We start from the raw sequence: 15,857 nt of genomic DNA, 5'->3' as shown, positions 1-15,857 counted from the left end.
TTTTATATCTCTCAAAATGCTCCATGCTCCAAAACTACCTGCCTTGCCCCCTCCCCCTAATCGGAATTCTTATCCTCTTAGCAAAACTGTCTCAGCTAGGTAGGAGGAGAATAAGATGATTCACCCTGATGATTAAATAACAATTTTTAAAGATGTGCTTTTTAACTCAGGTCTTTGGTAACATTTGGGACAATATAACAAAATTTATTTTAGCAAAAATCATTCAGTCAAGGCGAGAGAAAGGTAGTTTTAGATTTGAGGGGTAAGCCAAACTCACTGTCCCAGGAGTCAGGTCCATTCTGTTGGTACTTTCTTTCCTTCATGTGAACTCAGAGATTGTGTAAAATCATTCAAGGTTTTTCTTTTTCTTCTTTCTTTATCACACTACACTGAGCTACAATGGCAGCTCTTTTGTGGGAAGAGGGAGAGCAGGGTAGGAACTATATGTGAGTTATTTTTAAATGCCTGGATTTATTTGACTTTGGGTATGTCTTCTTATTCTGGAAGCTACTAAAACTTAGAACTTCATGAAGCCACACTGTAGGAGAAATCCTTAGGAAGAATAGCCTATGTCTCAGGGGACATGCTCTTCTAAAGAGAACAGCCCAATCCCTTGCTTGCTTTCTACTTTTATCTTTCTCTGTGGATTATGAGTGTAATTGACTTTATTTATATGACTATTCCAGTTCTTGGGCTGAAGAGACTGCATGGATTAGATAAAGATAGTGACCATGTGAAAGGACCGTAGTAAGCAGAGTTGTCTGTATTTGAAATAAAAAGCGAGATTTACTTTGGTAATAAAATCATCAGCCTAGGTTAATAATGAAGTGACAGTGCAGGGATCTTTAGTAGCAGTGTGTCATTCTACTGAACAAAGACCTTGGCAGATCTGACTAGATGATGGTTGTCCTGAGGTAGGTAGATGGTTATAATGCTAGTTCTACGTAGTTTGTTATTTTTCTCCTGATACTTACTAAAGGAACAGAAAGTATTCAGCTAAAAAATCTCTTCCCCCATACGTGCAGCAAAAAAAAGCCCCACAATGCTTCTCCCTAGTGATTCATTTTAACAACTTCCTCCCACCCCTGACAAGAGTTATTCCTATTATATTCACATCTTAGAGTTATTTCATATCACATGAACATCTATAGGAAAAGAATAGGTACATGCTAGAAATGGGAATTTTTACTGAGGCAGGAGTAAGACATGAGTGAGGTGGTCAACACTGGATAGCCAAAAGTCAACTTGAGCACACTGGGCACCTTGGGTGTGGGCTATAGGGAATGGTATGAAGGCAGGAAACAGGAGGTGATTCAGAGTAGGAGGTGAGAGGATCCAAAGACAAACTTTGCAGTTTAGCTTAGCATTCTGGTGGCAACAGTGGGCCCCTGAAATCCTACATGATGTCTTTATCCTGAGTGCATCCTCATCTGTGGATGAGGTGAAATTAAAATACTATCAATAGTTTGGAGGTCCTAGGCAAATCCAGTACAGCCCACTGATTTCCTTCTTTTCTCCTTCCTATCTGCTTTTAGAAGAATGTAGAAAAGAGAAATAGCAAAAAGAAAGTAGAAGACAGACTATGTCTCCACTTTCCTTCCCTATTCATTTTTATAGACCTCTGAAACCTGAACTTTAGATGTTTACTATGAGGCAACAGAAAGACAAGTGTAATATAATTTAAGGGAAATATACATTATTGGCATCATAGCATTAGCAAAGATAACAGTTATGATAGGCCAGTACATCTAGGCAGCACTCGTTAAAAAGCAAATATGCTTGAGTTGAGTGTGGTTTACATAGTTGAAGCAGATTATTACTCATACACTGAGTAGGTGCTCAAAAGTTACCTGTTGAATGAATGAGTAATGTTATAAGGTGGGGAGACAGGCAGTAAATATGTACATAAGCACAACATAATCATAAATTGTATTAAATGCTGTGAAGAGAAAGAATAAGGTACTATGATGGAGAATAACAGGATGTCAGAGAAGGACTCAATATTCTTCATGTGAACCTTGAAAACCTCTAGTTTTGGCAATTTATAGATGTGTTAAAATGTGCAATAAACATTTTTCATATTTTATCCTATCAAAACTTGATAATCATCTGTGTTTTCTCCCATTTAATTTTTGCTCTTACTATTTATTAGCCATTCAAATCAAAACTGTTTATTCTCTGTATGTGAAATTCACGGTATATTTTGGTCTTTATTATATCATTGACTATAAACATTTGTTTATATTTCAGCTGAAAAAAAAGACCCAAGTGATGTTATAACAAAAAACACATATTCATTCATCTTACTCCATCCTCCAATGCTACAGTTCAGCCAGGTGGAGTGATATAATTATTTGTGTGTAGAATAAAATAGCAAAATATGTTAGAACTACTATAATAATAGGTTTCTAGAATTTCCATAAAAATCTATTTCAAGAGTTTTTCATTTATGCTAAATTTCCATTTAGTCAAGTTTGTCCAAAATGAATAGGGTAGTAACTTTCACAGAAATCCAGCGTTTCATTTATGGAAGTTCCTGGGTCTCCTTTAGAAAATGAAAAATCCACCTGTCGTGCACTCCTTTCATCTTGAAAAATTTTACTGTATGTTGTGTGACCAGATACCAGCCCAGGGCAACAGGGCAAGAATGAGAAGACTGGAGCAAGTCATAATTTGGTTGTTGATTGAAAGCTTCCTTCTCTCTTAAATGTTGTGGGAGAAAAAAAATCCTGCCTATATTTATCTGCATTCCATCATATTTAAAATACTATGAAAAAAATTCAAACACTAATTAGTTCTACTCATGATATTTCACCAAAGTTTAATTTATTCACAGTGAAAGAGCTTTTTGTTCATTTTATCAGAATGATCATACAACTACTATTAGGAATTTTAGCTATATGGTATTACTGTACCTTATACTTCTCAATTATAAATCTCAGCCCTAAAAATCTACTTAAAATTTTGAGGTTTTTGCTTTTGCATTTATCAGTATTCTGTTTAGAAGACATTTTGACAGGTCATTAGAATAAAAAAATAACAGATGAATGTCTTTGCTTTTCACCAGGGAAACTAGATATGAGGCATATTCCTATTAATTGCTGAATAAGGCATATCTTTAATAACAATATCCTAATATGTCATTTTGGGAATTTCTAGGAATCAGTTGAATTCCATTACTCTTAACTAGGGGCAGGCATTAGGATCCTTTGTGCTACTTACATGGGTGAAAACTGTGTGGTGGAAAACTGAGTTTTCAGCTGCAGGGACCTAGGGCCTTCAAAGGGTGGGAATCCTCCTTGTCAAGAGCTTTGTTTATGCTTTAGTTTGACTTTCATTTTACTTTATTTTGAATGTGGTTTTGCCTTATCTGAGGGTTCACAAAAAGATCATTTTCAGTGTTTAGGAAAACTATCACTGGGATGTGGGTGTTGCCAGATTTAGCCTGCTCTCTCTCTCTCTCTCTCTCTCTCAGGATGACAGTATGTCTGAAATATTGCAGGGGACATACTTATATGGAAAAAATTAGTTGTTTATCTGAAATGAAGATTTAACTGGGCATCCGCTATGTTATCTGGCAGACCTACTAGGGTAACAATATATCTTATCATCCAAACTAGGACACTTTTGAGAGTTAAATGGGACACTTTTAACAATTATGCCAGGATAACAGGCATAACTTGGAACTATCTGGGAAAACTGGAAAGTATGGCCAACCTAATTACAAGGGGTTTTGAAATTTTTAATTATTGGTTTTAGATTTTCATAAGCAGTCACATCTCTCTGTCATTAACTTGTATAGCTGTTAATCTTTATGAAGTATATTGCTTTATAATTTCATATTAAAAATTTGATTAAGGCACCTTTAAAACTTTGGTGTCCTAACTGCTAGCTAGCTTCAAGCTTGACACAGGGTTAGAGTTCTCTTTTTTTTTTTCAGAAGAGTTTGAGAAGGATTGATATTTTTTACATACCAATATTAAAGAGAATTAAAGTTCTCTTTCTTCACGAGTAAAATGAGGAGCCTACCGTTAGTACATGAGATTTTATAGTTCAAAATTTTTAAATTATTTCTTCTTTCTTTATATTATTTATATATGTATATGTTGCCATCAGCAGTTATAACTTAAGACAAGAAATTCCATGTGTTTTCAGTCTTATATTTGGCTTCTTTTTCTTTTTAATTTATTTATGTGTTTTTTTTGGCTGCGTTGTGTCTTCGTTACTGCACATGGGCTTTCTCTATTTGCTGCAGGCGGGGGCTACTCTGTTGCGGTGCGCGGGCTTCTCATTGCTGTGGTTTCTCTTTGTTGCAGAGCACAGGCTCTAGGCGCACAGACTCAGTAGTTGTGGCACGTGGGCTCAGTAGTTGTGGTTCACGGGTTCTAGAGCGCAGGCTCAGCAGTTGTGGCACATGGGCTTAGTCGCTCCACGGCATTTGGGATCTTCCCTGACCAGGGCTCCAACCCGTGTCTCCTGCATTGGCAGGCGGATTCTTAACCACCGCGCCACCAGGGAAGTCCCTATTTGGTTTAATTCTTTTCTTTTAACCTATTCTTGTTTTGGGGGATTTAGTAAATAATTATTGTTCATATTTAGCTTTACCTTCTGAATTGTATATATACCCCTTTCTCTTCCCTTGCTCAGCCTAACTAACTTCAGTCTACAGATCCATCCACAAATATATGAGTACATGTTACATGCCAAACTTTCTGCTGAATGCTACAGTAAATGTGATGTGGAATGTAACTTGGTTATATCCTTAGGGGCTTAGAGTCTAGACTTGATATGGTAGTCTCTCCACAGCTTTGTATATTTCAGTTGGGGTTTTTTCTCTGTCTTCTTCAAGCCTGTGTCTCCTATGAAGTACGATAATTAGTATATCAGGAATACATGAATCATGGTTTTGAATAGGAGTTGTATGTTTTTTGTCTTATTCCAGTACCTGTTGATGCACAGAATTTTATTAGGGTTTTGGCTACATTAATGAAATGTCTTTGGGAAAAAACTTTTTACTGCTAGATAGTTTTTCTGTGTTGCAATTTATGAGGTGGAATAAAAATGATCATAGTCCAATATACTTGAACTGCCTTTAACCTTTGAGCAATGAGTTGACCCAGATAACAATTTTCCAGATTGTTTTAACTTTTAACACTTAAAAGTTTAATATCTGGTTTCTTTAAAGAAAAAAAATTTGTGTATTTTCTTGCTATTATTGTTTTGAGTGTCAACACTAGTTTTATATAATAATTATTTTAAAATGTACATTGCCCTATTTTTATTATTTTGAAAACATATAAAATTATTTCTACTTCATACTCACATGGTAGAAAACTCACATGGTATAAAAGCATATATAGTGCAAAGTCATCCCTGTCTCCTAGCCACCCATTTTCCTCATAATCAGTTTTTATCAGTATTTTGTATATTCTTCCAGAGTTTACATGTACAGATCATTATTTATATATTCTCTTTCTTCTTTTTGCACAAATGCTAACATACCATACTGTTGTATACTTTTCTTTTTTCACATAACACTGTTATTTTGAAGATGACTCCTTATCAGAACATAAACAGCCTAATGTTTTTTTCCAAGCTGCATAGTATTCCATGTTACAAGGCCCCTACTAATCACTTTTTTTAAATTGTTTTCACTTGTTTGCTATTATATACAATGTTTGATAAATAGCTTCATAACATACCTCATTTTGCACATGTGCAGCTCAGTTGGCAAGAGTGTGTATATCACTCCTGGAAAAGGAAATCCTGAGTCAAAGTGCATTCATACATGCCTTAAAATATGGGTTTGTTTTTCTTTAGTCTAAAGGTAAATGTGTTTATAGTAAAAACTTAAAACTTTTCAAGCGTTACCAAAAAGAATAAAGTGAAAAATAAATTCCCCAAACTCTTAGCCTCACTTCTCAGGTATAACATTTTCTCATCTGTCTTTCTTGTGATTATCAATTTGCCTGATTTTTTTTCTTTTTTTTTTAATATAAATGAACCAACAAGGACCTACTGTATAGCACAGGGAACTATACTCAATATTTTGTAATAGCCTATAAGGGAAGAGAATCTGAAGAGGAATATATATATATCACTCTACTGTACACCTGAAACTAACATGATATTGTAAATCAACTATACTTTAATTTTTTAAAAATACATATTTATATATATGACTCTATGGTATCCCATTATATGTATATACCATAATTTATCCATTAAGTTCCTCATTGGTGGGCATTTAAGATGTCTCCAGATCTTTTTTTATACTACAGACAAAGCTACAGTAAAAAACCTTGTAGATACCTTTGCATACATTTGGATGTGTTTCTACTGGATAGATTTTTAGAATATAAGGAATATATGCATTTTAAAATTTTATTAGTTTTACTAACTGCTCTCCAAAAAGATAGTTCTGTTTTATACTTCCACCAGTATATCCTTGCTAACTATGGCTGTTATCAAACTTTTTAATCTTTGCCAATTTAGTAAGGGGCAAAAAGGAATTCTTACTTGAATTTCTTGTATTATGATTGATTTTGATAAATTTGCCATTTCTGTTTATTTTCTGTGTATTACTATTTGTGTCCTTTACCCATTTTTCTTATGGGTTGTTCACTTTTTTATTGATTTGTAAGTATACTCGTCTATGGGGAAATTAGCCTGTGGTCAAGTATGTTACAAATTTTATTCTCAGTTTTTTCATTTTTTTATCATGTGTATAGTCTGTAAATATACATAATTTGACACTAAAGAGATGAGGAGAAGGCGGGGAGTGGTGGGAGTGAATTAGTGGAGGATGCAAAGCAAACTACTAATCACTTTTTAAGTAGGAAGAATAATATGACAAAAATAATGTAGTGCTTTTATCTCCTTAGAGGAAAGAAGATATAAGTAAGAGATTGTACAGTATTTCGTATATATAAAGTATAATGACCATTCTGCAAATGTATTTATTTTTTATATTTTTCCCTCCAGAGGTATTGTCAGCTATGATTAGTGTGCTGTTGGTGTATATACTTATGGGATTCCTCCTGTATGAAGCTGTCCAAAGAACTATCCATATGAAATATGAAATAAATGGAGATATAATGCTCATTACCGCAGCTGTTGGAGTTGCAGTTAATATGATGTAAGCTCTATTTTTTAAAAAATTTTAATATGCTTTATTTTTTAAAGCAGTTTTAGATTCAAAGCAAACTTGTGCGGAAGGCACAGAGCTTTCCCATATATACCCTGCCCCCCCCCAAATGCATAGCCTCCCCGGTTATCATATCCCCCACCAGAGTGGTACAGTTGTTACAAACCATGAGCCTACACTGACACATCATTATAGCACAGAGTCCATAGTTCACTTGAAGTTTCTCTCTTGGTGTTAAACTCATTCTATGAGTTTGGACAAATTTATAATGACATGTATCCACCATTATAGTATCATATACTCTATATTGTTTTCACATTAATATTTTCAAGTACTGTGAACTTAGAGACTATTATGTATGCATTCAGTAGCCTGCAGTGATATTTTAATGTATTTTAAAGTTATGTAGTACATTAATTTTTCTTCTAAATGTTAATAAAACACTATTGGAATTACAAATTTCTCATGGGTTTGCTCAGGTATACTGAAGTTTGCCTAACAATCAGGAATTTAAGTAGGACAAAGTTTTTTTTAACTTTTATAATATTTTTATTTTAATAAGATTTTTTTGTAACTACCAACTTTTTTTCCTAAAAACTACAAAATCTTTAAGTTACATACCTAATCATTTGGACCAGGGGTCAGTAAACTTTTTATGTAAAGGGTCAGATAATAAATATTTTAGGCTTTGAGAGCCATACAGCCTCTTTGGCAGCTACTTAACTTTGCGGCTACAGAACAAAAGCACCCACATTCAGTATGTAAACAAATGAGCATGGCTGTGTTCCAATAATACTTTATTTACAAAAAAAAAAAACTTATAAAAACAGGCAGTGAGCCAACTATGGTCTACAGACAATGGTTTGCCAATCCCTGTGCTAGTGGCCTCCATTAATACTTAGAATAAAATCAAAAGTTTTTACCATAGCCACCCCTCCAACTCATCTCCCAACACTCTTGCTCACTTTATTCTAGCCACCATGGCTGTCTTGCTTTTTTAAGCACATACACATACAGCACATTTTCATCTTAGGGCCTTCGCCCTGGTGTTCCTTCTGCCTAGAACACTCTTCCACCACCATTTGCTTCCGGACTTCATTCGAGTCTCTACTCAGAATCTTAGTGAGGCCTTTTCTGATCACTCCCCATCACTCTCCACCTCCTTGCAATGCTTTACTTTTCTTCAAAGCATTCGCGTTGCCCACCAGTACATTATGTATTTATTTGTTAATTCTCTGCCCTCTCTACTAGAACATAAGTTCCATAGGGATAGGGATATGTCTGACATCACTGTTTTAACCCCAACACCTAGAACAGTACCTGATACATAATAGGTGCTCAAATATTTATTAAATGAATTAGTGTCTGATTAGTAACAAATATTTCTGTCAATAATATTAGGAAGAATAATAATCTTTTCTTTTATTTTTAACAGAATGGGGTTGCTATTGAACCAATCTGGTCACCATCATGCCCATTCCCACTCCCTGCCTTCAAATTCTCCTACCACAGGTTCTAGATGTGGACAAAACCATGGGCAGGATAGCTTGGCAGTGAGAGCTGCATTTGTACATGCCTTGGGGGATCTGGTACAGAGTGTTGGTGTGCTAATAGCTGCATACATCATACGATTCAAGGTAACATGATTGCTAGTATTTTTATTTTAAAATATATATTTAATTTCAACATTAAAACTAAAGGTGACTGTCTTATCAGTATACTAGACACCTGTGCCAGTCCTATTCATTTTGCATTATGCAAGCATACTTGAACTATCAGTATATCTCTTTTATTAGCACCAAACACAATAGTATCAACCTCACGGGGTAACTTATCTGTTGGCTTTGGTGGTGCCTTCACTGAAGAACTCAATTCTAAGCCTTGTCACTCAACTGCTAGGTACTGGAATGTGCACTGGAGTGCTCTGGAAATCCAGAGATCTGAGTTCTAGTCTTGGCTCTGCCTTTAATGCTTTGACCTTGAGCAGGTCCCTCAACTCTAAACTTGGCTCCCTCCTCTTTAATATGAGGGGCTTAGACCAGATGGATGGCTGCTAAAACTCCTTCCAGCTCTGTTAGTCTATGGTTCTGGGTGGAAGATTTAGAGAAAGCACAGAGGAAAACAGTGGAACAAATGACTAAACTTCTGGAAATACAATAGGTTTCACAAAGAAAGGCATTTAAACAGTCTAGGAAAGAGTGAAGACGTTTCTCAATTGGCATTATCCAAGTTTTAAAGATGTGCTCCAGTCCTGCTAAAGAACAGGGGACAGAGTATGCCTTACTTTGCTTTACAGACTGTTTTATGACTGTCTGTATTTAATCATGCAATTTTGATCTGTCATTTTTCAGCCAGAATACAAGATTGCTGATCCCATCTGTACATATGTGTTTTCATTACTTGTGGCTTTTACAACCTTTCGAATCGTATGGGACACAGTAGTTATAATACTAGAAGGTAAGATCTCTAGTATCCCCACTGTGGGTTTATTATTTCCCTAAATCAGATTGGGGCTGTTGGTGAGGGGCAGGAGTACTCCAGGGTAGGAGCCATGTCTTTCTTTCTACTGATACTTATTAGTCTATAATACCACCTTACATGTAAAAAACATGTGAGAGTCAATGCACTCTCCCATCTATTACCCATTTGATCCTTATAATAGCCAAGAAAAGTAGGCAAGGCAGACATTATTATTCCCATTTACCAACAAGAAAATTGAGGCTCAGCGAGGTAACATAACTTCATTAAGGTCATGCTGCTAATCAACTGTGGACCTAGGACAAGAATGCAGCTCATGATTCTTAATACAGTTATGTTTAATAATTTATTTATTAAGTCTGTAATTCCCATTTAACTTGCTATTCTATTTCCAGCATCCCTGCCTTACTGATATTAAGTATAAGCATTTAACTATAAGTTCTCAGAAGTAGGTTTATCTTTATTGTATGTTCATTTTTCTTTTTTGTCTATCCTAGCTTGTTTATTAGATGAAGTCATCTGGTTTGAGTGACATTTCTTTTTAGTGAGAATGAACATTTTCTAAGTATTTATTAACCTCTTGTATATATCCTGCTATATGTGTGCATAGTTTATCTTAAAGTTTTAATATATTTTAAAGTGTTCATTTAAACTGAATTTGGTAAAGCCATTTGGTTTCTTTTTTAAAAAAAAATGTCCTATTAGTAATATATAAATGTTTTCTCAAAATAACCTTTACTTATAAATGATACATTCTGAATAGGTGTACCAAGCCATTTGAATGTAGACTATATCAAAGAAGCTTTGATGAAAATAGAAGATGTATATTCAGTGGAAGATTTAAATATCTGGTCTCTCACTTCAGGAAAACCTACTGCCACAGTACACATACAGCTAAGTATGTTGCTGACGGTGAATGCTGGGGTTGGTGGACTTCTATCTTTGGAATTAAACATCTGTGCTTATGATTAAATAGGAAGACTTTTCTGATGGAAAGATATGTTTTAAGGGAAGGGTGAGGCTCTTCAGAACGTGAGTTGAGGTCAATTTATTGTTGGCAGAGCAATAATTTTCTATCTCTTTGATGAGATATTACAAATTGATTTTTTCCCTTCAGATAAAAGGCACAAAGTATATTTACCATGTTTTTTCTATATAAGAAAAGCTAAACTCTATGTTTTTATTTCTTTAAATCATTTCACAGCTTTTTATTTTTTTATCAAAATAATACATGTATATGGTTTATTTTAAAAACTACAAAAGATGAAAGACTTGTAATTGATGTCTAGTATTTTTTCTCTACCCAAGAGTGGAATAGAGAGATTGGAATAATGAGAAGTCATTCTGGCTTTGTAAACTGAAATACTTCTCTAACAGAATAGCTTCAAGAGGGTAGAAATCAAACTAATAAAAATCTGTTCACAGTATAATAAGATTGTTTTGCCCTTTGTCTTGTTCGCTAATGTGTAACTGTATACAATGAATAGTAATGATATTTTCTTGACCTTGCAGTTCCTGGAAGTTCATCTAAATGGGAGGAAGTACAGTCCAAAGCAAAGCATTTATTATTGAACACGTTTGGCATGTATAAATGTACTATTCAGCTTCAGAGCTATAGGCAAGAAGTGGACAGAACTTGTGCAAACTGTCAGAGTTCCAGTCCCTAATTGTATACATTTTGGAGACTACCGCCTTATTTATCCTGCAGTCACAGATGTAAGAGCAATAAATGCACACCTAAATGAGAAATGGAACCCCTGACAGCTGTGTCAGTATCAAGCACCGGTCTCTCAAAACAGTCACTCTAGCCTGACAGTGCTACTTTCTGTTTAATGGCAAAATGAGACTTCACCATGATTTTCAGATGAAGATGTTTCTAAAACACTGTTTACAGAATGAGACATGACTCTACAGATACCTCATAGAAGACAATCCGAGACCGTACTTCATTAATTATGACAGTACATGTCTTAAAGGAAGCAACAAGAATTCAGTATTTGCATTTAAAAATCCTTTTTAAAGGCCATTTTATATCAAGCCAGTGCTGGAAAACTGAATTTTTTTATTATGTAATCTCGAACCCAGCTTCTGGAATTTGACACCCAGCTCTCTTTTTACCAAAATTATTTCTCAGCAGATTTCAGCAAGTACTACTAATTATCCAGAGAGTGGAATAAGCATGTATTCCTAGAGTTTCAGAAATGTTTGATTTCACAAATAAGTCTTAATCTTACTGTTAACAATTTGTAATCAGTTTTTTCCAGATGTTACAGGGTTTTGAATCTCAAAGTTAGCATTTTTGGTTATTTGTAACCTTATCAGAACCAAATCTTTACATATTGTGGTCACTGTCATTAAATTGTTTAGGAAATATTTTCAATATTATTCTGAATAGCAGAAGTTAATCATAAACTCAAATTACTATATGATAATTTAAAACAAAATATGGGAGTGAGGATGGGGTGTGGAGTTTCAGATTTAAGTCTTCCCGAAATCACTTGTTGTTCATGGAATTATTTTAAGAACAGCAAGAGACTGCAAAAGGTAAACAATGATCCTCTGTCCTTTTAAGAACTGCTTTACCTTTTGTACAGAAAGTTTGCTTGGTACCTTGCTTCCTTCCTGCTTCCATACCAGTTAATCTGTGTGAGCCCTTTCAGGGTAAAACTCTGGGAAGCTAAGGTTCAGTGTGCCCTTCACCTCTCATGTGTAGATTAACCACATTCCTCCAGAGAATTTTGGCTGGATGATATGAATTAGGGATTCTCCATGGAATCCAGAAACCCTAGGATGTAATTTTGAAGTTTTTCCAATAATAATACCTTAACAGAAACTCCCAGAGGGATTGGGGCAAGATATTACTCTGAGAAAACAAAATTTTCAAGGGTTTTTGACCTTGTGTGTGTGTTTTTTAAAGCAGGGGAATGGGGATGGACATGAAATCTGTGTTGTAGGGAGGCTAAGCATAAAAGTTTTCAGAGCAAATGCAACTAATTGGTAACAGTTGTGTTAAAGAGGCAGCTGTGAATATTCATGTTTCATTTTGCAACTGTTGGTTTTGAGATTATCTTTATGCACATTAGAAATCCATTTTCAAGAGGAACAGTTTCTTATCCGAAGAATGGATATGGTTCTCTGACTCCTCAGAATCAGAGTAGAGTGTACTAGACAAGTTGTGAACTGAAATCCCAGGTGGGCATGCAGCTGACTTCTGATATAAATGAAGAATAGGAAACAGATTTCATCTTCCTACCAAGAAACTCACTATGTGATAAACCTAAGATAAAACCTAGATTTACCTAAAAATTTATTGAGTTGATGGTATCCAATAAAAGGGTTGATGAGGATTAATGGCTCCTAATAAAACCCAGTGTCTGTTGAATTGAATTGAAAATTCACTTTATGGGATTCTTACTGTGAATCTATTTAAAATAATGCTTTGAATTTTTCAAAAATTTCAGTAGCATATAAACTGTTTAAATCAAAATAAATATAAAATTAAAATACAGAGGGCAAGTAAGAATAAATGAGAGGCATTTCAGTGGACATCTGGGTATTTATGGACTTTGAGTACCTAGCAAGAGAAACGAAAAGAATATGCGTTATATATGCTAATTATGCTAATGAATTTTCCCATATTTGCTAATTGTTCCTCATATCTATGGGGCTTGTTTCTTGTAAACTTTCCTTTATCTTAAATAGCTATATATGACTTTTCATAATGACCCATTCCTTGGAAAGTTATTTGATGAAACAGTCTAAAATCCATTTGAGGATTGAAAGGATCCTCTTGTAAAATGCAGAAACACTGAAAACTTTTGTAAATTTTAATTGTAGTGTTCTCCTTAAAGTGAGGTACACATGAAGTTTCCTGTGCTTTGCTTTTTGTAGCAAAGACTATAGACTTTGTACTTGTACTCCACTGGGTCTGTAAGATTTGAGGATTGATAGATTTAACTTTTTGTAACTTCACAAGACCCACAGAGAGGGATGTGAACTTAGCAGATACGACCAGGAACTGCACAGCTGGTCTGTCCTTCACCTGCTTAGTTACAGCCCTAAGTTACACTCCTCAGCCAGCCCTCAGAAAGGGCTTTCCATTGTCCTGGGAAAGGCAGTGGCTGTTTGTATAAATACCAAGCATTGTTAATATTGCACGGAAAACATCACAACACAAAAACTGGGCAGTTCTTCATTGCAATGTATTTCAGTTAACATTTGCAAATAATCAGAGTTACTTGTGTATATAACCTGTGTTTCACAGCTCTGGCCAGATGCAGCATTTTGATTTATTTTAGGAAAAAGACCTATTGTTTCATTAATGACCATGCTGCTTTAGAAATACAATGTGGGGAATGCAGTTGAGTAAGGCATATTTCAGAAGGCTTTGAAATGCAGAACCAGTAGTGCTTGTAATTCCTCCATACATTTTCCATTAGCTATTTCTTGTGTAACGTGAGCCCAGATTTTCACAGCTTGCAGCTCCCATCAGTATTATTTGCCAAATCACTGGATTTCTTATTTTACTGTTTTCAAGTTTGGGTGCTTTGTTCCCATTTTTCTAAAACTAGTTTTCTGCTCTTAGGAGTCTCAATGTTCTGGTTCTGTCTCTTGAACCCAGGTGTCCTCACCAACAGTGTTTGTCTTTAGTAGAATTTTCCCAGAATAGACTCAGGCAGGATCAGATACTTGAGCTTCCCTTTCATTTTAATGTGAGGAAAAACCATCTTTCAGAGACAAAGCACCACTTATAAATGTGTTTCTGGGTAGGGAAGAACCTTGTTTTAAACAGCTGGTTGTTCCTGATCCAGATTTCTCTGCATGCTGAGCTCTATAGAGTAAGTGTGGTAGAAGTGGATGCACTATACAACAAACAGCACGCCAAGATCACTGCTGATAAGACTCGGGGTTGTGTTTCTCAAACCACCACTCTTACTACTTTAGAAGAGAGAAGAATTCACTTCTGAAACAAGCACAATTAGCTAAATTTATTTTCTTCTTATGTGTTTATATTAATTGGTTCACCGTAATGAGTAAGGCGTTCTTACGGAATTTGAGCCCCTTTGGAATAAGGTTTTAGGCACTTTTGCTGTTGCCTCTACCGTACGTACAGTAAATTTAAAGTTATAGAATGTGTTCATAGATACAAGATTAGTTCATTGGGTTCAGTTTGTCTTTGAACCAAACTTCACTTTTGAGCCTGTTGGGTATTAGTCACAAATGAATAGTGGCACCTCGCTATATGCTGTGTTGAGGGGAGGCCAGCCTGATCCCCAAATTGATGATTAAGCTTAATGTCTCTATAACCAAAATACCATTTGCAAACCCTGGCTACAGATCTATCCTGTGAATCCCACCAGACAGGGCTTCAGATTTATGTGAACAGATCGCTAGCCAGGGATATTGTGATGTTGATAGGAGCACGCAAATTGGAGAGAAGAATTGTTGTGAGAGTTCCTCGGTGTTGAATTGTGTGTGTGCAACTGGGTTACACATTCGGGCCAGCCTGTCATTGAATTCTTGCTTACAAAAGGTTTAACCCGTTCTTCCAGTCATGTGGTGAGGACCAACAAACATTTTCTGAGTTTTGGTAAGATTGGAAAACATTATGGAGACTTTCCCAGTTAAACCTGTGACAGTGTCAATTTAAATATTGCAATTAAGTATATTACGAAATAACTGCAACACAAAATTGAAATGTGCCAGTATGTCAGCTTTGCACCTGAAAAATAATGTATATTTGGAAAGCTTATGCTTCTCTAAATAAATGTATGTTAATAAGTAAGCCATATCACAGTTTAAGAAATTGTATATACTTTTCCATGTACACCTTCAGAAACTAGGTATTTTGCATAATGATTGATTTTAGAAAGATTTTGAAGCTGGAGTTTGTCCATGTAATTTAAGATCGAAGTACAGTATATGTATATGTACTGTATTTGCAACTTTCAAATTGTAATTTCCTATACATTTATTAAATAAAGTATTGTTTTGCCATGTGGTTTATTAAAAAATGAAAGTGTACATTGCCTTAAATCTCTAGGCTTTTTAAATTGAATAAATAATCATAATAGGCCTTAAAAGATAATCTTCTTAGAAAGAAAAGCATTGGAAAATAGATTTTAACCTATCTAGTTTTATTTATTTATTTTTAATTAATTTATTTTTTGGCTGTGTTGGGTCTTCATTGCTGCGCGTGGGCTTTCTCTAGTTGGGGCGAGTAGGGGCTACT

At 35.1% G+C, this 15,857-nt stretch overlaps 1 protein-coding gene across 1 annotated transcript in view; it reads left to right on the top strand.

The window, feature by feature from the left end:
- Positions 1-15,600, top strand: part of SLC30A4 (solute carrier family 30 member 4) — a 29,874-nt gene extending 14,274 nt beyond the window's left edge. Inside the window, exons 4-8 of the mRNA XM_082649498.1 lie at positions 6,985-7,138; positions 8,583-8,784; positions 9,499-9,604; positions 10,389-10,523; positions 11,138-15,600. Coding sequence (XP_082505624.1) covers positions 6,985-7,138; positions 8,583-8,784; positions 9,499-9,604; positions 10,389-10,523; positions 11,138-11,292 — 752 coding nt within the window. The 3' untranslated portion in view covers positions 11,293-15,600. The remainder of the gene's footprint in view (positions 1-6,984; positions 7,139-8,582; positions 8,785-9,498; positions 9,605-10,388; positions 10,524-11,137) is intronic.
- Positions 15,601-15,857: the final 257 nt, after the last annotated feature.

This window comes from Grampus griseus (assembly GCF_964374135.1).
Source record: "Grampus griseus genome assembly, chromosome: 2".
NCBI classification, from domain to species: Eukaryota; Metazoa; Chordata; class Mammalia; order Artiodactyla; family Delphinidae; genus Grampus; species Grampus griseus.
Note: the sequence above shows the minus strand (reverse complement) of the source record. Positions and strands in the feature narration are given on the sequence as shown.